Source organism: Ambystoma mexicanum, chromosome 2q (assembly GCF_040938575.1).
Source record: "Ambystoma mexicanum isolate Mex_15411 chromosome 2q, UKY_AmexF1_1, whole genome shotgun sequence".
In the NCBI taxonomy this organism is placed as follows: domain Eukaryota; kingdom Metazoa; phylum Chordata; class Amphibia; order Caudata; family Ambystomatidae; genus Ambystoma; species Ambystoma mexicanum.
In genome coordinates, this window is record NC_090924.1 from 884423230 (window position 1) to 884448258 (window position 25029).

Below are 25029 nucleotides of genomic sequence, written 5' to 3' on the forward strand. Positions count from 1 at the left end.
CCAGGTACGTGTCAAACAGCCTCTTCCACCTGTCCCACCTTATTGGAGGTGCGCCGGGTTCAGCCAGAAACGGTGGTGGGGGTGACATACTAGCTGCAGCCATCTTTATGTGTGTCTAGGTGCTTTAATTTCCCTTAAATGTCACTTAGTTCACAGCTAGACAACACTGTTCACTTCTTCAGGTGCACTGATCTCCCAGTGATTAAGCTGCACTGTGTATACTCATTTCCCCAACACCATCCTTTGTTCTGCCGCCTCTTTGCCCTTCCAAAGTCTCAATGTCTCAGTGGAGACGCTCCCACACTGTAATAGCCAATTATTGTCCACCTTTCTGGTGAGCCTCCCCCTCTGGCTGTGCCCAACCTCCCTTCTCCTTGCTCCTCACCTCTTTATCCAATGAGCCAGGGTGGGCGGCACCAACCAGGAACTAGCTGTTTGCTTCTTACAGCTACTCGGAGCAAGAGAGAGGAGGGGAGACTGTCCCCCTGCAGCGCTCACTTCCCAGCGCTGCTGAGACAGCCTCTGCAGCCCCCCTCCCCTTCCCCTCGGCTCCTCACACGTTTGTAGAGGCCCAACCTCCTCGCCTCTGACGGCAGCGCACTTTCTTTCCTGGCCGTAAGGAAGACGTCACCAGGCTCCGCGGCGAGCTCCGTGTGTGTATATCCTCGTCGCCACTTGAAGGATGTGGAAGCGACACGGACTTGAACTTTAGAGTCCTTTATTTACGGAGCTCCCCGGAGCCCCGAACAGCTGCTCCACTCAGATTCGTATCTCGCCTCTTCAACCATCTCCCCGTGGTCACGCGGCTCTTCGCTCAGAACACTGACACAGAGCGCGCGTGACCACCGCGAGCCGAAATCAATACATGCAATTCCCTACATGGACCTTTAGACCATGATGCAGGCTTGCCATATGTATGTAAAAGGCACTGAAGGGGGTCAGTCAAACGAGCCACTGCTTTATGATGACATACATGCTAATGATCACATGTGTAATACTTAATGTTATTGGCTACCTTTACAATATGCTGCAGCATTACAGGAAAAGGGCCATTTTACAGAATACGGAGCCTGGCAAAAGAAAGTCTGGCTGGATCTAATGTTGGATGAATGCAGTCATAGTAGGGAATGGGTAATGTGGAGTCGCTCTGCTTTGTGCCATGTGTCTTATATGGTGCAAATGTTGGATGATTAGTAATGGGAGAGGTGCATAAAGCATGCTATTTGAAACAGTGACTATAAATAGCTATAGAATAATAACAAACAGACTATAAACAAATATAAATAGCTGATCATATCATGCACTTTCTTTCACTGAGCTTCGTCCAGTCTTGTTAGCAGAATTCTACGACTTTGAGGACTTTGTTTAAGGTTGAGATTAGTTTGCATGCTTGCAATTGTAGGACTTATTTACGGATGTGCAACATAAACCTAAAATCAAACACTTTTTGCTCAACATTTTACTGTAATGATTCATATACAGGTGGGTGTACTATGTGATTTTATTCTACAAATATGCTTTCAGAGTAATTATGGTTATTGCCCTTCTGTTTTTCTACACCACAAGCGATTTTCAATTCTGCCATTAGTTGAAACCTTTATCTTCAGCTCACCTCACAAAACATTCTTTTCTCTAGGTTCCTTATTCTCCTTTACCCCCATTTTTAGCATGTTTTTGTATTTGTATTTGTATTTATTTTTGTTTATATAGCGCTTTACACCAAAGCGCTGCACATTATAACAACAGGATACACATGAAATAACATTATAACAGTAACAGTTGAAGCATTTAACAATTGAGAATCAGGCCAACAAAACAATAAGTAGAGCAATTAATTGGAGGAGAGAAGGGGAGTAGTGCAGTAGAACTGAGAGGGAGAGGGGGGAGGTAAGAGGGGGAAAGAAAGGGGTGAAGGGAGAGAATGGGGGGGGAGGGATAAGAACAAGTAGAAAAGGCAAGGAGGGAGGGGAGCAGGGAGGGGATTCAAGGCAGGGAATGGAGAAGGAGAGATTTGAGGGAAGTTCGGAATGAGGAAAAGGTGGAAATAGAGCAGAGTGAGAGAGGTAAGGAGTTCCAGTGTAGGGGGACTAGGAGATGGAAGGAGCGGAAACGGGATGAGGCACAGGGGGAGGGAGTAACAGTGAGAAGGAAGTGGTTGGCAGAGCGAAGGGAGCATGAGGGAATGTAGGATGGAAGGAGGGAGGAGAGATAAGGGGGAGCAAGACTGTGGAGAGATTTAAAGACTAGGCAGAGGAATTGAATTTTGAGATGGGAGTGAAAGGGAAGCCAGCCAAGGGAGGAGAGGGAAGCAGAGATGGAGTCACGGGGGGAGAGGAGACAGAGGGTGTGAACTGCAGAGTGGTAGATAGATTTAAGGGGGGCGAGATGGGAAGTAGGAAGTCCAAAGAGCAAGGAGGAGCAGTAGAAAAGGCGAGAGAAGATAAGGGAGGAGTTTAGTGGCATGGAAAGTGAGAGAGGGGCAGACTTTACAAATATTAAAAAGGTGGAAGCGACAGGCATGAGACGTGAGAGAGATGTGATGGGAAAAGGTGAGAGAGGAGTCAAAGTGGATGCCAAGGTTGTGAGCGTGGTCTGAGATGGGGAGATTAGAATGGGGAAAATGAATGAAAGGAGGAGGAGAGGGAGGGGGAAGAGAGTTGGAGGGGAAGAAAACTACTTCAGTTTTATCAGTGTTAAGGGAAAGGGAGCGGGAAGACATCCAATTTCTTATGGCAATACTCCGTGGGAGGAGGCGGGTACTCCGTGGGGGGAGGCAGGTAGTCTGCAGGGGGATAAGAGGCCTGAGAGTAATCAGCTTGACTGTAGTCGGGAACCGGCGGGGGATATACCGTCTGAGAATAGTCTGCCACGGTAGGTGGGTAGGCAGGGGGGTAGACAGCGGGTGGGTAGGCACTCTGTGAGTAGTCAGTCATGGGGGAATGTGTGTAGTCAGGTGGTGGTTGGTCATAAGAAGGGTATCCCCCGTAACTCTTGCGTATATACTGTTGTTGCACTTGATAAGAGACGGCTGGGGGTGCCACAGTCCAGTCCGTGTAGGAGTGAACAGCAGGAGGCGGTGCTGTAGCAACAGGCGGTTTGGGTGGAGGGGGCAGAGGTGATGGTGGCGGCTGTGCAGGTTTAAAACATTTTTAAAATGTGTTTGCGTTAGTTCCTAATAACCTCTTAGTTTTTCCTACACTATGGGTTGTCCACGCACATTCAAGTTTCCATTTATTTGAATTCATTATTTGAATTCATTGCCTCTGAACTCTTCAATGTTCCTGTTGTCTGCCTTCTTCACACCCCTGCACTCTAGACTTGTGGGTCCCTTCTCAATGTCTATTTCCTCCACATAAACTTTCCTGAAAGCTTTCCTTCTCTCTAAATTCAAAGCGTATTGCATCATTTGTTTTCCATTGTCATTAAATGTATCTGCATCATTTTATCAAAAACACAAATTAATAGCATGAACGTGGAAGTCAAAAGATAGAGATCTGATGTCTACATTATAATGTATTTATGACATTATGTCAGACAGGCGAAAACGAAATGTGAGCTCAGAAATGATAAGTAGGCAAAATAGTGTTTTACCTCACTGAATAACATTAAGATATCCAGCTGAACAGGAAAGGAAGCAAAAAAACCAAGGAAGGTGTTACATATGTTTAGTAGAAATTAGAAAACAGCCTTCAACCATCTTTATACAGAGAAGGTTCAGTCACACTGAAATTATGTTTCTTACCTTCCCACGGCTGGTGGATTTCTGGGGGGGGCTTACTTGGTAAGTCATTGTTCCTTTGGTTTTCGTATGTGCCAGATTACCTGCAATACATAAGGCATAGCTTGTTTTAATAAAGTGCAAAACAGAAAGCTGCATTGTTTGGCAGTGGGTGATATAATTTTAAAAATAACACCAAAATATACACAGTCAGCTACAAATTTATTGAATAAGCCCCCGTGACTTAGACACCGCGTTGCATAAAAGTGTGTAACTGAATGTAGTGCTACACATTAAGCTTGCCATGGAGATGTCAACGTAAATGGAGCGCAAAACTATTTCCATGAAGCAAACTAATGCTGAAAAACTGAAAACTGTGCTGTGCCTTTTAAGCATGAGGCAGATGGTTCGGTGTTGGGAAAATCAAAGAACAATGGCGACTTTGAGGTTTAAGTGAAAGAGGTGTCATAACAATACAACATATTTATGATTTCCACCTCTCACTACCATAACAAGAGTGGACATGTGGGTAGTAGATAATCACTTGTGCACTGGAGAGAGATAACACTTGACACATTGGGCTTTGAGCACATTGCACCCAAAGACTGGGCTTTTCCCAATGTCACGGAAAGCAGGAGATATGATATGATATGATATGGCATTTGTAACGCGCCAAGAAGAAAGCACAAGTGTGTCAAGAAGAAAGCACATTTTTAAAATGGAACCTGTTTTGTAAAAATCTAGCAAGGCCCGAATACGTCTAAAAAAGGAATCCTGTTAACCAGAGAACACGGACTGTTAGTAAAATTTTAAAATGATGAAAGTTCAGTAATGGGATACTTTCAAGTGTTCTGAATGGGACCCTCATGCTTTCCCAACTGTACATCAAATGAAGGGAATGAATCATCATTCATTCAGAGACTTTTAATGTGATGTCTTATTTCTCGAACAACTATCAGATTATTGCACAAAGCTTATAATTACATACTGGACTTAATTACTATCCCACAGAATAACATGCATACAAATAATGATTTTGCTCTGTTGGTTTGATTAAAATTGGTGTTTGATCCAGCCTGATATTGTGCTGACTTCACATTGACCCGGGTTTCAACTAGCCCTCCAACCTTATCCATTAACTGTCACTTTTTGACACTTCTCACTTAAAAAACATCCATTTGCAGGGACTAAGACAAGTGCTGAGGGTAGACAGGCGCTGGTTCGGTTGGGTGTGGGAGGTCTGGGGCCAGTTGATGCATAAGGACCCCAGACACCAATCACAGCTGTGGGGTTAGCATTGGCGAGAAGGGAAGGAGAAGCATTTTAAGAACGTCCTGCTCAATGTTCAGAGGCAGGGGGAGGCTGTTCCATAGGAGGGAGTCAGCTGAGGAGAGTGATCGACCACCCACCCACTGTTTAGCGAAACGCTTTACACACAACGAGTTGGTGCCAGAGGAATGTAGTCGTCTAGAGGGAGTGTATTTAGTGAGATAAAGTTGAAGATAGTGTGGTCCCTCGGCCTGGGCTGAAACAGCCTTGCGGATGATGCAGATGGATTTGAATTTAATCGGTGCAGCAACCGGCAGCCAGTGAAGACTTTTTAGGGCAGGAGAGATGCGGCCCCTGGGCTTTAGGCCACGGATATGTATGGCTACCTGATTCTGGATAAGCTGGAGGGGTCACAGAGTGGAAGAAGGTAGATTCAGTAGGAGGCTATTGCAATGGTGAAGCCTAGAGAGAACCATGGCTCAGGTAACACTGAGCCTCTGGGGGAAAGTGAGAAAAGGGAGAATTCCTTTGAGAAGGAAGAGCTGAAAGTGGGACAATGTCCTGAGTGTGAGGGAGGAAGGAGAGAGGGGTTGTTGAAGAAGACTCCAAGGTTTCTGGCTTCAGAAGAGGGATCAGGGGGAGAGCCCAAGGAGGAAGGCCAGACTGAAGGGAAGAAGGAGGGAGCAGGAGACCTGAGCGCAAAAGCTGAGCAAGGTAGATGTTGAAGAGCCAAGGAGAGAGGACAGAACCCTGGGGTACACCACAGATGGAAAAGGAAGTAGGAGAGGAGAAGGTGCCCAGGATGACTTGGAAAGAGTGGTTGGTTAGGGAGGATGTCCAGTGCCCGTTCCAAGATACCAAGGTTATTGTGGAGCCTTTGTATGAGGATGGAATGGTTGACTGTGTCAAAGGCAGAGGATAGATCAATCCAGGGATGCAAGCAGTTCTTCATGGGTGTTCAGGAGAACAATGTGTGCCTCTGGATGCTGAGAATCCAGATTGATGGTTGTGGAGACCACCAACAAGTTTGGTATGTAAGTTGAGTTGAGGCAATGCCAGCTTCTCTGGCAGCTCCCACAGGAAGGGGCGAATGGAGATAGGGTGGTAGTTGGCAGGGGAGGAAGGGTCTGCTGGAGGTTTTTTCTGGAGTGGGCACCCAAGGAAGTGCTTATGGGAGGAGGGGAAAGATCCAGTGACAAAAGAGTGATTGCAGAATTAAGCAAGTGCCGGGGCAAGAGTGCCAATGTTATCCTTTATGGTCCTGGATGAGCAAGGGGAAACCTCTTTAGAAGAGACCTTCATGGAGCAGACAACACTGGTGACTTCTTCAGGTGTGACAGGGGAGAAGGAGGACAAGGAGGAAGGAGGAGGGTGAGGGGCCAAGGAAGGCAAGGTGGTGTGGGATGGGTTGGGAGTGTGGGTAGCCAGGGTGTTCAGGATGTCCTGAGTTTTGGTGTTGAAGTGTTTGGCCAGTGTGTTGCAGAGGGCCTGGGAAGGAGAAGGGGAGGAGGAGACCGCAGAACTGGCAGGGAAATGGCTAGCTCCCTGCATATCTTGAAAAGTTCAGGCGTGTGGTTGGATGCACTGAAAACACATGCCTGTATGTGGGCTCTTATTTTGGCACAGATGGAGAGTCTGTATTGCCTTTGGAGCAGATGGCAGGCCAGTTTGTCAGAGGATGAGCTGTGTTGTGCTTAGAGGCAGGTTTTAGGAGGATCCTCATGACTGGGGCAAGAATGTCAAAAGTATTGGTGATGTACAGGTGGAGGTTGCTGAGTGCAGAGTCAGAGGTAGAATCCGAGGTATGGGGTGAGAGGGATGAAGGTGGAAGTGAAGGCAGCAGCTGACACTCGTTTCATCGGGAGGATGTTAGTGAACAAGGTTGGGGTGCATTTTGGGGGGTGATCAGAGGCCAAAGGAACCTAGGCGGGAGGAGTGGAGAGAATGGTTAGACCAGGAGAGACGGGTGACTAGTGGGGATAAAAGAGAGAGGTCAGAGTGTATGAGGGCGTCCAGGGTGTGTCCAGATGAATGGGTTGACCCAGAAGGGAGAATGAGGAGGGAAGGAGAGGTGCAGAGGTCAGTGAAGAGAGTGGATGTAGAGCCAGGGGAGTCCAGTTGGATGTTGAAATTACCCAGGAGGAGGAGGTTGGAGGTGGATGAAAGTAAGGAGGAGCAGGAATCAGCCCATTCAGAGAGGAACAGGGTGGTGGCACCTGGAGGCCGGTAAATGGTGACAATGGTCAGGTGTCATGATGCCTACCCCCGGGGACCCAGACCAAGTCCAGCAACCCTGGAAGCAGACATCAAGTTATTCCAAGCAAGCCCAACAACCCCTGCTAGGGGCTATTTGGGAGCAGTCCTGGCGTCTATGGCGCCAGGCTCATATAGAGAGTCAGTCCTGGCACCATAGGCGCCAGGCTCATAGATTAAAACTTACGATGCAGACCATGCTGCAAACTTACCTGATGCAGACCATGCTGCAAACTTACCTGATGCAGACCATGCTGCAAACTTACCTGATGCAGACCATGCTGCAAGAGCTCCAAGCCAAAAGAGGCTTGCAAGGGACTACTTTAGCTAGGGACTATTTTTTTACTCGGGTGGCGCTGGGGAGGAATACTTACTTGGGACTACTTTGGGGGCTATTTAAACCACGCCCGAAGAGCAGCACACGCTTCGTGTTATTCTGCATCCAGCAGCGTAACGCTCACTGTGCCTGCAAGTCTGCATCCAGTCTTCTGCCACGCCCGCCTCGAGTCTGGAGCTCCTAGAAAAAGGGAGAAAGAAGGAGAAAAGGTTAGAACAAGGGCAATACCTCTGATCCTTACCTGAATTCCCGATCCATCGCGCCTTCGAGCTGGAAGAAAAGAAGTTAGTTTATGCGCGTCGCCTCGCCTGCTGCAGCGCCGCGCTGAACTCACTGGCCTTCGCAGCATCTTCACATTCCACCACATCCTTCTGCATGTTCCCGCCGCACTCCGGCATCTAAGGGGAAGACAAGAACAGCAAGGTGAGCCAAGGGAATACACAGAGGCAATATTAGTTACCCCCCATAGACTTACCTGATTTTACCACCGGGGTACTATTCCTCTTCACGGGTTGGCGCAGCTTCCACTGCATCCTCGCCAAACCCCGGCCCCTAAGGGGAAACAAAAGTACAGCAAGGTGAAACAAAGGGACAAACAAGGGGAAACCTCCTCAGCACAATAGACTTACCTCATTTTACAGCCGGAGGGATTATTCCCCGAGACTTCATACTTTCTCTCAGCGCCTGAATAAGGGAGAAAGCAACAGGTTACATATTGACTTTATTTTATCGAACTGTGTTGGATAATACAAATCCTTACCTGAATATTACCGGTTGCCGACGAGGAACTCTTCGCTAGGCTCAAGCTGCAACCTGCAAGGAATCGGACAAGAGTGAAAGTCAGACATTTGGGGGCCGATAACCCCTGCGCAAGCAGGCGCCAGGAGGCGCAAGCATGAGAAAGAAAGCGCACGTGCACGCGTGCGATTCAAGGAAGGCGCTGCGCTATTTTCCCACTGGTTGTGCGCCAAATCCGTGCATGGTGCACGCTGGCGCATATGTCTCCAAACAGCGTGCGCTAAGCGCACAGCGAAAGCGCACATAGCGCAGCGCACACAACAAAAGTAGGCAGGACAGGGGGCGTAACACTTGAAATGGGGAATAAAGCATGAAAAACAAGGCGTAACGGGGGAAGTACTGCTGGGAAGTACACAGAATGCCCACAGGCACGCGAACCACACGTATTCATGGAATCGAATAGGGCAAACCCGCGCACGGGCAAAGACACGCACAGGCGTAAACACGTCCGCCACACGAAGGCAGGCGGTAGCGTCCCTGCGCATTTCAAAAGTGTGCACAAATAAAAAGCATGTATATACTGAGTGGGGTACGTGTATTACTGGGGTTCGCGGGTAGTTTCACAAGCGTTTGGCCCTGTGTGAGTGGGGTATGTGTATTACTGGGGTGCGCAGGAAGTTTTACACACGAAAGGGCCCTGTGCGAGTGTGGTACGTGTATTACTGGGGTTCGCGGGTAGTTTTACACACGAAAGGGCCCTGTGCGAGTGTGGTACGTGTATTACTGGGGTTCGCGGGTAGTTTTACACGCAAAGGGCCCTGTGCGAGTGGGGTATGTGTATTACTGGGGTTCGCGGGTAGTTTCACACGCGGTTGGCCCTGTGCGAGTGGGGTATGTGTATTACTGGGGTTCACGTGACGTTTTACACGCGAAAGGGCCCTGTGCGAGTGGGGTACGTGTATTAGTGGGGTTCGCGGGTAATTTCACACGCGATTGGCCCTGTGCGAGTGGGGTACGTGTATTCCTGGGGTGCGCGGGAAGTTTTACACGCAAAAGGGCCCTGTGCGAGTGGGGTACATGTATTACTGGGGTTCGTCGGTAGTTTTACACACGAAAGGGCCCTGTGCGGGTGGGGTAAGTGTATTACTGGGGTTCGCGGGTAGTTTCACACGCGATTGGCCCTGTGCGAGTGGGGTACGTGTATTCCTGGGGTGCACGGGAAGTTTTACACGCGAAAGGGCCCTGTGCGAGTGGGGTACGTGTATTACTGGGGTTTGCGGGTAGTTTCACACGCGATTGGCCCTGTGCGAGTGGGGTATGTGTATTCCTGGGGTGCGCGGGAAGTTTTACACGCGAAAGGGCCCTGTGCAAGTGGGGTACGTGTATTATTGGGGTTCGTGGGTAGTTTCACACGTGATTGGCCCTGTGCGAGTGGGGTACGTGTATTCCTAGGGTGCACGGGAAGTTTTACACTCGAAAGGGCCCTGTGCGAGTGGGGTACGTGTATTACTGAGGTTCGCGGGTAGTTTCACACATGATTTGCCCTGTGCGAGTGGGGTACGTGTATTCCTGGGGTTCGCGGGAAGTTTTACACGCGAAAGGGCGCGATGCGTCACAGACGCGCTTATGCGCTAAGGGCCTTTGGTCCAATTAAATCGCGTACGTGTGCTGACGCGCTTACGCGCTAAAGGCCTTTCCTCGAATTACACGCTGACGTGCAATTTTTTCACATGCCAAATCACTCTGTATCAAGCTGGCTACGCGTACACACACGGAAGACCACGCTCCTGCCCTGAAGGCCATTTTCCTGCCCCCCACAGAGCCCCGAGCACGCTCCCACCTGCCATCTGCTGCTGCCTGACTGTCTGCTGCCCACGTGCCCTGCTATTTGGTGCCTGCACATCAGCCATCTGCAGGGGTCCAGTTGCGGTGTCCACCCCTGCTGGAACAGAAGACTCCGGACTGGGATACCATCGCTCCACAACCCAGCCCCAGAACCCAGTTGCCCACCCACTCCTGCCTCTGGGGTTGCCATGTCGGGCACATCTCCATCTGGCACCACTGCAAACCCCAGCCAGAGAGGCATAGGGCCACCAGCTTCACTGTGTCCTAGTGGAGCATGTCGTGGGGCATTATGATGCCCTCTTTGGAACATAATGCGCCAACAAGGAAGGACGGGAGAGGATCTGGGACGACGTAGTGGTTGCCATCAACGCGGAGGGGGTGGCAACCCGCGACATCAAGCACGTCAAGAAACGCTGGGAGGACTTCAGGTCCAGGACCCTCCACAAGGCCCGGCGCCTCGCGGAGGGGGGCCGGGCATGCATGAGTAACATCCAGATGAGGGTCCAGATCCTTCAGAGGCAGACCCGTCTGGAGTTGAGCGGTAAGTGGCCAAGCATTGCTGTGTGAGACAGGGCATGTTGCAGTGTGCTGGTAGTCTGATGCTTGCCTGAATGTGTGACATAGGCCATGTATGGTTACAGGTCATTTGGTCAAAAATAAATGGTCGACAGGACAAATGGTCGACGCAATTTGGTCGAAAGACAAATGGTCGAATTTTATTTTATTTTTATTTTTATTTTCCTCTCCCCAACCCCCTTTTTTTCCTAAATGAAAACCTGAAAAATAAATATATAAATAAAAAAAAAATTCGACCATTTGTCTGTCGACCATTTGTCTGTCGACTAAATGACTGGACACCGCCATGTATGGATGTGTGTGTGCAGGGACATCATGGTCATGCATGTGAGACCAGTTATGTGTGAACCACATGGTTGGTGCATGTGTTTTAATGCAACATGGGGAGCTCTATGCGGAATGCACACATGAAAGCATGGCTGTCTCTGTTCCTGGACATGGAGGGGGGGTGAGGAATGGGTGTACATGTATGGTGCACGTGTGTGTGTGTGTGCCTGAGAAGTGTGTGTGTGACTTTGAAACGCCATGGATGCATGTGACTTTGAAGGCAACATCTTGATTTACAGGGGCCCTTCTACATGGATGTTGATGTTGATTACAGGCGCCGGGACTATTTCTGCATGTGTGTTGTGTGCATTCACCCATGTGTTGTGGAATGACAGGATGGAAGTGATATTTGACAGTGCCACTCATGTGTTATTGGTTCCTGTCTAGGGTATTTTGTACTGTACCCTGATGCTTGTGTTCTATGACTCCCTCTACGCAGTGTCAAGTGAAGAAGAGAGCAGAGACGGTGCTGTGGAGCCAAGCAGCGGGGATGCCTCCACTGGGCGGCGACGCAACGCCCAGTCACCCTCCCAGGAATTACCATCATCCGGGAGCAAGGGGGCTGGTGCTGCGTCTGCCACAACGGCTGTGGCGGAAGGGCTGGATGAGCCCCCACAGGGCCTTCCAATGGCGGAAGACGGTGTGGAGACATCCAGGTTGGTGGTCTCCACAGAGGAGGAGGAGCCCGCTACTGAGCCGCACATGGGGCCTAGTGTTGGTAGTAACACTGGTGCAAGTGGTGCAGTCCAGGGCCAGGGTCAGGAGGCAGCACAGGTCACCGCAGAGGGGCCTGTGCATGTCGCTGTCCCTGACCCTGTGACTGCACCACCATGCACCAGCAGGGAGGCCCCGTCCCAGGCCCGTCCGCAGGTAGGGGAGAGTACCATGTCATCTGCCTCTCCACTATCTGCGGACGAGGGGTCTCACGAACGTATGGGTTCCGTCCTGGTTGGTGTCGCGTTACGCACGCGTGTCATTCCTGATGACGTGCATTCTTCATGGGTGGAGAACGCACGCCATCACAGAGAACAGCGTAGTGACGTGGCACTGCTGGGAGGGGCCCTGGTTGGTGGGTTCCTACATGTGTCGCGCACACTGGCGGACCTCTCCTCCTCTGTGGAGACTATGCGCCAGTCGTTCTCCACACCGTCTTCCAGCCCAGATTCCACCAGGGCCCCCTGTGGATCTGGCCCGACCAACACAGCCAGCTTGGTGGAGCTCACATCCCTGCCACAGTCGGGAGTCGGCGGCCCAGCAATGGTGGACACCACAACTGGAGACCAGCTGATGAGGATGTGCAGGCACCAACAGACACGGCACATGGACAGCAGCAGCAGGAGCAGGCTCTAGGTGGGAGCAATGATGGCTCGGGGCCATCAACATCGGAGGGGCAAGCATCGGCCAGAGGGCAGGAGGACCCAAGAATGGGAGTGTCTTCCGTGTGGCACCGGTTGGGCCAGCAGATAGGTGCAGAGCGGTGGCGGGCGGAAGAGGCGCGGCTCACCATGGTCAGGGCGGAGTTCTCCATGCGTTGGGCTTTGAGGTGGGCAGAGTGCCTCGAGGCAACTCGCAGGGAGTTGGAACAGGCCATGAGTGCCTCCCTGCAAGACCTCGGCGCCAGGACAGAGGCTCGCCTCCGGCAAATAGACATGGAGTTCGATGATGCCCTGGCCCGGGACACCACAGAGTGAGCCGCTGGACTTGCCCACCGCCATTGTATATAGTTAGATAGTGTTAGGTTTCCTTTCATTTTTTCTTTATTTTGGTTGCGCTTGCACAATGCACCACGTTTTTGTACATAGTTTTTTATTAGGTAGTATTTTTGATAGGTTTAATTTCATCAGTTGGGCTCATGGACCCTGGATTGTTCATCTGTACATAGTTCGCCATTGGATTATTGTCTTTTTTTTATTTTCACCAGGGAGCAATGGTTTTTACTTTCTTTTTTCCCTTGGATTTTCTTTGTTGGACTGTGACTTTGGACACCATTTCTTTTGGATTTCTTTGGATTATGATTTCTTGTTTTTTATTCTTTTACGGACATGTAGCTTTTCTTTTATTATTCCCATTGTTGTGTGTTGGATTTTCATTACATTCATGTTGTGTTTAATACATGTTTTTCTTCATACTTCGATGTGTGGTATTATCTCATTGGTTTCATGCATGTCATGATATGGGTTTTCACATTCACTTGCACCCATTGTGTGTGTGTGATGGACATGTGTTCATTTACATACTTGCCATTAGGGTTGTGTCATGTAGTTGCCTTTTCTATGTGGGTGGATGCAATACTTGGTTGGGTCTTTGGGCTGTGGAGGCTAGCCATAAGGGCCATGATTGAGGATCGTCATGACCTGGGGGCAGGGGGACATGAGTGGGACATGAGTGGGGGCCTGCTGGCAGGTGCCCTGCACTGCTGGGGGGTTGGGTTGCAAGGGGACTTGAGTGGGGGCCTGCTGACAGGTGCCCTGCACTGCTGGGGGGTGGGGGTGCAAGGGGACATGAGTGGGGGCCTGCTGGCCGGTGCCCTGCACTGCTGGGGGTGGGGGTGCAGGGGGACATGAGTGGGGGCCTGCTGGCAGGTGCCCTGCAGTGCTGGGGGGTGGGGGTGCAAGGGGACATGAGTGGGGCCTGCTGGCAGGTGCCCCGCACTGCTGGCGGTTGGGGGTGCAGGGGGACATGAGTGGGGGCCTGCTGGCAGGTGCCCTGCACTGCTGGGGGGTGGGGGGACAAGGGGACATGAGTGGGGGCCTGCTGGCAGGTGCCCTGCACTGCTGGGGGGTGGGGGTGCAGGGGGGCATGAGTGGGGGCCTGCTGGCAGGTGCCCTGCACTGCTGGGGGGTGGGGGGACAAGGGGACATGAGTGGGGGCCTGTTGGCAGGTGCCCTGCACTGCTGGCGGTTGGGGGTGCAGGGGGACATGAGTGGGGGCCTGCTGGCAGGTGCCCTGCACTGCTGGGGGGTGGGGGGACAAGGGGACATGAGTGGGGGCCTGCTGGCAGGTGCCCTGCACTGCTGGGGGTGAGGGTGCAGGGGGGCATGAGTGGGGGCCTGCTGGCAGGTGCCCTGCACTGCTGGGGGGAGGGGGTTCAGGGGGAGATGAGTGGGAGATGAGTGGGGGCCTGCTGGCAGGTGCCCTGCACTGCTGGGGGGTGGGGGTACAGGGGGACATGAGTTGGTGATCAGTAGTGCAAGCTGACATGTGGCTTGGCTGGAGGGCATGCCCATGGTGGATGGGCTGCCTGCGGGACATGACCAGGGGTGCAGGGTAGTCCCCTGTGGTGTGGGCTGCCTGCAGGGGCCGTGGAGGGTATAGAGGGAACACCTGGGAGGACCCACACTGACAATTCATGTGTAGGGCTCCCCGCGCACCCCCGAAATACACCTACCCTGCTGAAATCACATGTGAAACTTCCCGCGAACCCCAGTTAATACATGTACCCCACTCGCACAGGGCCTATCGCGTGTGAAACTTCCTGTGCACCCCCGAAATACACGTACCCTGATGAAATTGTATGTGAAACTTCCTGTGAACCCCAGTAATACACGTACCCCACTCGCACAGGGCCTATCGTGTCTGAAACTTCCCACAAACCCCAGTAATACACGTACCCCACTCGCACAGGGCCTATCGCGTGTGAAACTTCCCACGAACCCCAGTAATACACGTACCCCACTCGCACAAGGCCTATCGCGTGTGAAACTTCCCACGCACCCCCGAAATACACATACCCTGCTGAAATCGCGTGTGAGACTTCCCGCGAACCCCAGCAATACACGTACCCTGCTCGCACAGGGCCTATCACGTGTGAAACTTCCCGCGAACCCCAGCAATACACGTACCCCGCTCGTACAGGGCCTATCGCATGTGAAACTTCCCGCAAACCCCAGTAATACACGTACCCCACTCGCACAAGTCCTATCGCGTGTGAAACTTCCCACGCACCCCCGAAATACACGTACCCTGCTGAAATCGCGTGTGAGACTTCCCACGAACCCCAGTAATACACGTTGCCCGCTTGCATAGGGCCTATCGAATGTGAAACTTCCCGCAAACCCCAGTAATACATGTACCCCACTCGCACAGGGCCTATCGCATGTGAAACTTCCAGCGAACCCCAGTAATACACGTTCCCCGCTTGCCGTGCTGGTACAGGGTTAGCGCTGCCCTTTGGGCTGGATTGGGGATTTTGATGGCTTTTTCCTGCGCGAGGGGTGTTCTTGGGGGCATAACTGGCGCTGCTGCAGGGTCGCTGCGCCACTGTGCGCCACAGCTGGTTTTGGTAGCTAAAATCCATGAATACGCTGTGCGTGGAAATGGATTTTAGCGCACGCGGCTGGCGCAGGGATTCGCACGCACACACTGTGCGCCAGCCACGTGCACCACTTGTGTGCTAAATTCTATGAATTACCCCCTTGAACTCTTACGAAATACATACTTACGGCGTCTTGCCGGGAATCTCTGAGTCAATATTGTTCTGGAACTCACCAATTCCTTCGAGCCAGTGAAGCAACTGGTTATCTACGTGCCCCTGGGCTCAATGCAGGATGGAGAGCTCATCTTTCCAAACCATCAGGTGAGACTATAAGAGGGGACATCAAAGGTGATCAGTGGGGAGAACAGCGGGAGTGGGGGGGGTTAACGCTCAACTCCACGGGTGGTTAATTCCCTTTCTCCATTTGCAGAAGAATATTCCTACGGGCCATGCAAACGAAGCTAGGTGGGCCAGTCCAGTCCGTCATCTCGGCACTACGCGTCACATTGGTGGAGACCGCAGCTGTCCAGTTCAGATTGACGCCCCTGTGGGAGCCAGGTGAGCATAACATAAGGGTGGAGATGGGAGAGATGATCAACTTGCAAACCAGTCTTTCAGAGGAAGAGTAGAGCTGAGTGGGTAAAATGGAAGCAGGAAACCACTCAGGGAAAATTGAGGCAACCCCCTCCCCCACGTGTGTGGTGAGGTTGAGGCTTGGAGATGATTGTGAAGCCATCAGGGAGGAGGGAGTAAAAAGCAGTGACTGAGATGGCATTGAACCATGTCTCAGTAAGAGCAAGAATGTTGAAGTCAATGTCTTCACAAAGACGGCCAATGTCAGCAGAGTGTTTGTTGGCTGAGCAGGCATTAAGAGTCACCAGATGGAGGAAGTCTCTGCCTTTGAAGGTTTTCTGAGGTGGGGTACAAGGGCATGGTACACCAGTCAGAGGAGGGAGAGAGAGAGAGAGTAGTAGGGGGAGATGCAGGTGAAGAGAGGACGTTAATGAGAGAAGGCAGGATTCAGTCAAAGAGTGGTCGGGTTGACGATCCTGAACCAGGATAGTGCCTGTGTGATAGACATTAACAGAGCAACGTGAATATGAGAAGCCGGCCAAGATGACTTCCCACTTGGTGCCCCTGTTAATGGTAGAGGATATGGAAGGAGAGAGAGTGAAGATGAGATGGGGGCCCATAGATCTAGAGAGGGAAAGAGAAGAGGATATCAGTGAAAACTTCCCTGGAGGAAGCACTGACTTAGGTGTCTGTGATGGGAAGTCCAGGGTTTGCACTCATGATTTCTTTTTTGTGCTTTTTTCTACCGGACTTCATGAGAGAGGGGAATAGGTGATAGTGTAGCAGTTAGAAAAGATTAGTGATATGGAGAGAGCCATAGGGGCAGCAGATGTTAGTAGAGGAATGAAATAAGAGTTGCTGCACAGCACAGTTCTAGCTAAACTCACAAGGTGGCCTAATAGAAGTAGTCACAAAGGTGTAAATGCAATCCAGAAAGGAATAGAATTTCAAGAGTCAAGGGGTGCACAAATGTGAAAGCACACAAAATCTAAATTCGATTTTCTTTTGTAAAAGGAAGCACAAATGCAATGCAAGAGAGGTGCACAGATGTGAAAGTACATGCAACCTACATTTAATTGTGGTTAGATGAGGCACAATGCAGTGCAAGAGAGGTGCATGGATGTAAAAGGACACAACCTAAAATCAATTTTGGTTAAAGGAGTCACACATGAAGTGAGAGGAGATTTAGTTTAGTTGTGGGAAGGAAGTCAGAGAACATATGCACAGTGAGAGGTCCAGAACGTTTGGTGGAGGCAGCAATGGAGGTGTTCAGCCATCACTCACATTTTAGTACTGCAGGGAGCATGGATGCCAAAGTATGAAGTCTGGAGCCTGAGACATAGTTTGTTGAGAGGCCCGCCTCTACCCAGACATGCTCAGACAGGCGCAGTCACTGCTAGAGGAGGTGACTTCCTTCTTCTGATGATTGGTAATGGAATTGCCAAGGGGGACTATCCACATTCCCTGGTCTTTCCTCCGATTGTGATATGGAAGCAATTTCCTTATTGTGGCTTTCCCAGTTCTTTGGCAGGCTTAGCTTGCTCTCTTGCCAAGTGCTGCCAATCTTAATTCCCCAGATCCAATGGGACGAGGAAGAGCAGGAGTTATCAATACCAAACATTTTTTACCGTAATGCTTGTTATTCCCTCTTTTGGTCTCTCCTGTAGCATAGTTTTCTTTTGCCCCTTTTCAAACCGTTCATAGGTGATACAGTCTTTTAAGCTGTCATTATGCAACTTTAATTCTATTTGTTTGTCAATCTGCCACCAAGCCTGGGGGGTGTGAATTTGTTTATAATTTGGGTCCTGAGAGCCCACTGCTGAGGGCAGCCCATGCCTGGAATTAATTTAGATTCCAGCAAGGTGTTTGTCAGTAATGTACTTGTAATTGCATTGGTATCATGTTGCAAAACTAGATGGCAGTTGCTGTATCAGTAGACAGAGACCATTGAAGAGCACACATGTGCACTATAACCTTTGAGCCCAGAGCATTAAGAATGTGAGGCCTGTTTTCCAAAGCTCACTTTCTGAGAAAGGGTTACCTGCGGCAATTTCTGTAACAGCAATGAAAAGGTTGATTGCCTACCTGCACAAATGGCATTCTGTAACAAAAAGGCAGGACAATATCCCCTGGACCCCCTGAAACCTGTCTAGGAATGCCTGGTTCTGCCTTTTCCTTCTGCAAGAGCAGGCACCAGTGATGAAGCCTTGGTCTTTTCTTATCCCAGCAAAATCTGCGTTTAGACTATCTCTGTCTGTCTCACCTACATGTCGCTCTTTTGTCTCCTGAAACATCACCACTATCAGCCTCACCTTATCCTTTGCCAGGGTGCCTCACTCCTCCCACAACTCTGCTGCACCCACTCCCTGCTATATTCTCATCAGCTGCTACTCCGATTCCACCATAGATCCTCTTAGATGCATTCTCCAGGACGCCCTGTAATGTATTCACAGCAACCATAACTTCTTGCTGTGTTAACATGATAGGACCAGCGTCACAGACGCCTCTGCAACTCAACCTACCCTGAACCAGCATGGATACATTTGATTCTTACACACAAGACAGTCCCACCGTGTTAAGGGTCTGGAGTATTTTAGCTTGCTGCGGGAAAAGACAGCTAAGCCTAAGACTTGTTTTGTGAAAGGCAACATGTTGTGGGTTGTATAAAGGGACCACCCAGGCTAGACTAAGAACGCTGATCCAATGGGGAGGAAGAAGCCCCTCTGCTCCCATCTTAGTTGGTAGTAGGATCTACCTGCCTTTTCACGTGACAGGTTAGCTATTGGACACTGACTCAGAGCCAGGAAAACGTCTCCTCCCATCTGATAACATTGGCAATGTATGCTCTGCTACATTGGTTTAATTGGGTTAATGTGTTCAGCTCATGGGGGCTCAAAGCGTGTGTCCCTCCGCAACACACGTACACATATAGAACCCTGATGCCCCACCAGGTAAGGTGTTAACTCACTATGTACTCACTGGATCTGCAACATGTACATTTATAACATTGCAATGCACACAATTATAAAGCGATAGGGAAGAAAGAGAACAAAACAGTAAGGATTCATTGGAAGAAAGGCAACATGCTTAACAACACTTTCTCATTAGTTGGCATTGTATCCTTTGGCGTTTATCCACGTTCCTCAGTCAGAAATGACATGCTGTATAAAAGGACACATTTATGTTACGTACATAAAAGCCCTCAAACCATTCTTGCTAATGATTCATATTGTTTGAACACATCAACCAGTCATATTTCTGCATTCAAACCAATCTACAAAACATATATTCAAAACCAAAAACCCTATCCATGCTTTAACACCAAATAATTTCCAAGATACTGCTCAATTCAATGCCAGAAAGTCATGAACCAAAAAGCATATATCAAGAAAACATCAATGACATGAAATGTAAAAAATGTGAATGCATTATTCAATGTATCAATAAAACAACGACCAGCATCATAGCACACTGTCCATTCAAGCAAAAACCCCAATGTGAATTTGACTTATACGATGTAGTATTTTCTCCACTTGGCCCACTCAGTTACAGCCTGTCCTCCTTTATGCTGATGATGATGTTATAATCTCCACATTAAATTCAGGTTGTTTTGAAACTAGTGGTTCAACAGGATTTTAGTGATACCTGTCCCAACCTCCTTCCTTCAAGCTGCAAAAAAACAGTGTTAAGGACCAGTCATAATTCTAATCCTCTCAACGGCAAATATGAATTTAGTGGAGCAGAGATTAGTGGGTCATTTTCACTAAGTGGGAAGAAACATCTCTTCATATGGGTCCTAGAAACACCAACTAGAGGGCAGCCATTCCATGGTTACATAATGGACTGGGGCAACACTACAATTCGCGCATAAATTTCATGTAACCGCAATTCTGCCAACAATAGAAACCTGTAAAACACAGGTGCGAGCAGGGTTTTTGTATGACTTGGAATTAAGGGGCCACATTACTTTTCCACAACTAGAGTCTGATGAAAGGCTTTTTCTGAAAAAAAACGTATTTTGCTTCCAAAAAGAGCTCTAAATCTGCCTGTGCACCTTCCCCTAGATTGTGTCCAATAGAACATACGATTAGTTTTCCTGCCATTCTATTCTATCTCCGGGTTGACACTAAAGAAACTCGATCATTCCTTTAGAACGTTCTTTGGAAAACAGCCAATGTAATTGTTAGTGTACAATGGAAATGGTTATCTCGTATTAAATGTATTTATTTATTTTTGCATTTTGTAAAGCGCACCGAACCCTCAGGCATCTGGGCGCTGTTCTTGACAATAGTTAGTGCATAGGTTACAAATGAGAATTGATACATAGTTACACAATTTACACGTATGCAAGGCAGAATGTGGACGGAGAATACAGGCAGATCTGTAATGTAGACTTAGATAAGGGGTGTTACAGATATGGTTAGGGAGTAAGCAGGTAGGCATGACTGTGTTTCATGTGTGAAAAGCCAGGTTTTCAGTTGTTTTCTGAAGGTCCAGTAGGAGTCTTCAGATCTTAGTGTGAGTGGCAGATTGCTCCAAAGTCTGGCAGCTATTCCCGCATATTCTTATTTTTTTTAGAGACTATTTTTTGGACCTCTTTCTCCCTCATTGGCACTATGTTGGACAGGTAGTTCGTGAGCAATATGAGGAATGGCGTATTGCGCACTTCGTCTCGATCAAGTGGCCGAAATACTCTCTCGCAGAAGTACTTGGTTATTGTGTGGGGGACTTAGCAATATCTCTCATGATTGGCTGAACCTAGCAAAAGCATGCCCTGCTTTAAGTTTAGGTTAAATATGTAAGATCCTGCTTCTTTTACATTAGAGTGGTCCCCAAAAACTTCGAATAAATGCAGATATTGTCCACATGTTCTAGAAAATAAGAAGCATTTTATGTTATACTGCCTATTGTACCGCATGGTAATACTTTGCATACTATATGATTGAATATGAGATCTTAAACTGCAATGACGCTCTAGTGTTTTTGTAAATTAGGCACAATTTCTTTGTTAAAGTGACTGGTGCACATTTTCTTGACTGTGCATGCCATTGCAGAATGAAATATTCCAAGTCTGTATGCTAAGTTACAAAAACATATTATGCCCCAGAAAGTTGTAAGTTTTTGATTGAATGTACATTTTTGAACTCTTTCTATACTTGTTTGAGTGTTTTATTTGTTTTCTCCAGTTATGTTTTTATTGTTACTCTGTTTTATTTAAATGTATTGATTCTGAAATAAAGCTATTAAGAAGAAGAATGTTGAGAATGTCCCTTCATAACTAGTCTTTTAACTTATTTGTCACAAACAATTGGCACACTGAGTGCAATCGCTTGCGTCTCAACCATCACAAAATGTTGGTACACTGTACTAAAGGCCTTGAATGAAATGTTCTGCCCCCCCCCAAACAATTCTATGAATTTTTCTAAGCAAGTAGTATTTTGTCTCATTAGAAAATGCTGCCCTGCTTCCAAACATTTCCCACCCTCTGTTCATTGACAAGAAATGTTACTTTCAAGTATGTCATGAAAGGTGGTCACTAGGATGTCATCTACTAGTCACTAATAGATTGCCTGTCCGGTTACATGTTCTACCTCAACTAAATTGTATTTTAACATTCAAAGTCTCCTTCAATTAAAGCCTATTATAATGTTCTAAATAGCTGCCAAACAAATACTTTTTAATACTCTAATTATCACTTAATATAAACCTATGTCATGTTCCTAGATGCCCCTCTACTAAATACTGATAGAATTTTCTCTCCCTCATGTAAATCCAGTGTCAAATGTTTACCTCTCCCTCACCTGCTCCAGCACCCTCCTGCCTGTTCCTCGCCTACAAGTGGGATCAAAAGCTGCACACATGCATGTCGTATATAACCTTTGAGGTGAGATTTGCAGGCTCCCCATGAGAAGGTTAGGTAATTTGCAGTTTGGCAAATAAATTCCCAGGTACTTAGAAATAACTGAAATCTCCTACTACATTAGATTATGGATTTTTATGATATTCATTTTTTAAAGATATGAACCGAGTGTGCAAAGTTTGGTTTTACTTAAACGAAAGACCAAAAACATATGTGTTTTTTAATAATTGTTTTAAATGTTCACTAATGTTTCTCTGCAATTAGAATCTCATCAGAAAGCAGATATGACAAGGTGCATTAGGATACACTAAGAGATACCATGGTAGGGAGATACCGTAAAAGGTTTATCAACCAATTTGAAGACAAAACCAGAAGCACAGTCTAGAAAACAGCCTGGACATTGCATCCCAAATGTAGGCACCAACATGTCCTATTTATGCACTTTCAATGGATCTCCATTGCTGTGAGAAAGATCATGGGTAACATATGGGAATATAGCACTAGCTCAATACAAATAAGACTTTGAATTCGCCCACCATGTCTTGATTGTAAACAGGGATTCACAATCAATGGTACGCTGGTGCATTTTGGTAAATAGTCATCCAGTTATGGATGCTAAACGTGTTGAGGGTGCTCCCCTTGCATAAATATAATAACTAGAATTCACTTTACGCAGCATCACAAGTCATATCTACATCGTGGTAGCGATCCAGAAATCACAATCATTTCTTCTTTGGGAGTTTTACCCCATTATGCAGTTGAAGTTTGCTCATTCTAAACTTGGATCTTCCCAAATGAGATTTGCAACCATTAACTGAGCACACTGCATTTCAAGACTGCAGTAATGAAGTATTCATTTCATGTAAGGTCACTGGGGACTCACCCATTTTATTTCTACATAACACATGTCAGCTGTAAAGTCACTGGTAAGAAACTTTGTACCATTTTTAACAATGGCTGCCATCAACTATGTTTAATCAATTTGAACAGATGGGTTTAAACCAAATGGCACACAACAATAATTTGCCAGAAATGATAATTGATATATGCACACATAAACATGGTTGGTATTTTACAGAATCAAAAAAGGAGTAGGAATTATTGATTGTTACCTGTTTTGGTAAGAGGGTTGGTCACCAACTGCCGGATCAGGTGATTTTCTGACGAGCGCAACAGCAACACAATGTCAGCCGGCAGTGTATCTCTGTTCTTTGCTAAGAACCCACTCGCATTATACAGAACCTGGAATAATGCATACAGTTGTTATTGTTTAACAGAATAATTTGTAAATAAATAACAACCTCTCTATAAACTAAGGTTCCCAATAGTTCTGTGTTCCAATTGATCATTCCTTTTCATGGTCATTCGGTCATTTAATTTCATAGTTTGATGCTTTCACTATGTGATGGTATTACAAGCTTTTAAAATGTGTCCAAGTTTCAAGGATTTAAAATATTTTATATGAACACTTCTAAAGAATGGTATTTGCAACAAACAGGAAAAAGCCAAAACAGTATGGATGAATGCATTTTGGTAGCGCAGAGGCATGGATGATGAATGCTATTTGCAAAACATTCCATTTAAAAAAATGTCTCAGTATATTTAAAAACATCTAACTTAGTTTAAAGAATTTCTAGAAATCATACTTTTTTGTGTGTTTGTTTAGATCTTCTGGTTACAGGTTTCGCTAATTAACATCTCGAGAATAAAATGGAGCTACAGACCAGGAAATGATTTGTATTCCTTATTCCTGTGGCTCCCCTACGTGGTGTGAATCTACTTAAACGTCATATAGTTATGGAAACTAAGTCAGTGCCACTTGCTTTGTCAATGCTGCATTACATTACTACCCATAGTTATGCCTGTGCATCTTCTGGTCTGCTGGGACAGGTTATCAACAAGAGGTTGCTAACAAAGAGGTTGCTAACATGGTCTCAAAAGCGTTCTGAAGACCCTCAACAGATTATTGTTCCAGCAATTGCCTGATAATAAGAGGGGTGAGTTATCCCAAATGTATTCAGTCTCATGTTCCTTGCACGCCACAAGGTTTTGCCTGATATTGCTTTCTTTGTTCACAATAGCTGAACATGCATTTTTTTAATGGCATCAGGGGAAAAGAAAACAAATGTGTACTGCATGGCTAGACTGCCCTACATTAATAGTGCCAGTCTGCATTTACTTTCTTGATGTGCATGCAATTAGTTTTGACTGTTCGGTGGAGCTGAAACCGCTACCTTTGAAGCCAAAACTATTATCATTCAAATAAGAGCTTTAACATAAGAGCTTAAATAAGGGATTTGAATGTGGGTGTGTAAAGCTTTTCAATGCGATCTGAGGATGGATGTATGTACTTTGGATATGTGTCCCGCCCATTTAACGCCTATTGCTAAGTGAAATCTGTATGATCTTCCTCCCATTCGCACCCATCGTCCCTCAAACCATACCACTTTTTCCACTCTTTGGCTGAATTTGGTTTGTGTGGTGCGTTTGTCAGCCATAGTTACTTCAAAAATGGTGCCCATCATCTGTTAATGTTATTTAAAAGTTATTTGACTTGATTGATGTTTAGATCTTATGGTTACAGGTTTCGCTAACTAACATCTCGAGAATAAAATGGAGCTACAGACCAGGAACGGATTTGTAGTCCTTATTCCTGTGGTGTCAATCTACTTAAACATCATATAGTTATGGAAACTAAGTCAGTGCCACTTGCTTTGTCAATGCTGCATTGTGGGGGACTTGTGGGGGATTGGTATAGTGTTTTTGATGTGAGGAGCACCTGATTGGCTGTGCAGTTAGTGATGTGATTGGATGCGCATGTATGTTTGATTATACAAGTAAGCCATTTTGTTTCTAGTAAGCCATTTTATTTCTACATTTGAAGAGAGCTAAACGCTATGTGTTTTGTTTGCTGAACATTTGATGAGAGAGGTAAAGCTGTGTGTTAGGTTTGTCTGTTATGCGGCAATGTGCTTTACTTAAAATTGCCAGTTGTAAAATAGATCATGTTTTTAAAGTGAATTGATTTTACCCTTTATTTTTATTTAGCTCATTGTGCAAAATGTGCTTTAATTTAATGACGGTGGAGGCTTAGTTTGCCTAATGTTATTTAGACGCCACGGCACTCAATTTAATGTTTTAATGTTCATGCGAATCTGTGTCAGCGGCTTAAAGCTGCTGCTGACACTCAATTTTTTTTACTAACATAAAAAGTATGTGCGAGCAGTGGATTAATGATGTTAATCCACTGCCGGCATATATGTGCAACGTTCATTCAA

At 47.3% G+C, this 25029-nt stretch overlaps 1 protein-coding gene across 4 annotated transcripts in view; it reads right to left on the reverse strand.

Annotated features, from left to right (window-relative positions):
- MYO3A (myosin IIIA) overlaps positions 1-25029 on the reverse strand; it is a 2295212-nt gene that overhangs the window by 903947 nt on the left and 1366236 nt on the right. For 2 of the 4 annotated variants that reach the window (XM_069648153.1, XM_069648151.1), the window contains 3 exons: positions 22864-22993; positions 3743-3822; positions 3592-3618 (listed from right to left, as the gene is read on the reverse strand). In XM_069648153.1, the coding sequence (XP_069504254.1) occupies positions 3592-3618; positions 3743-3822; positions 22864-22993 (237 nt within the window). The remainder of the gene's footprint in view (positions 1-3591; positions 3619-3742; positions 3823-22863; positions 22994-25029) is intronic. The other 2 variants (XM_069648154.1, XM_069648152.1) reach the window with 1 other exon arrangement.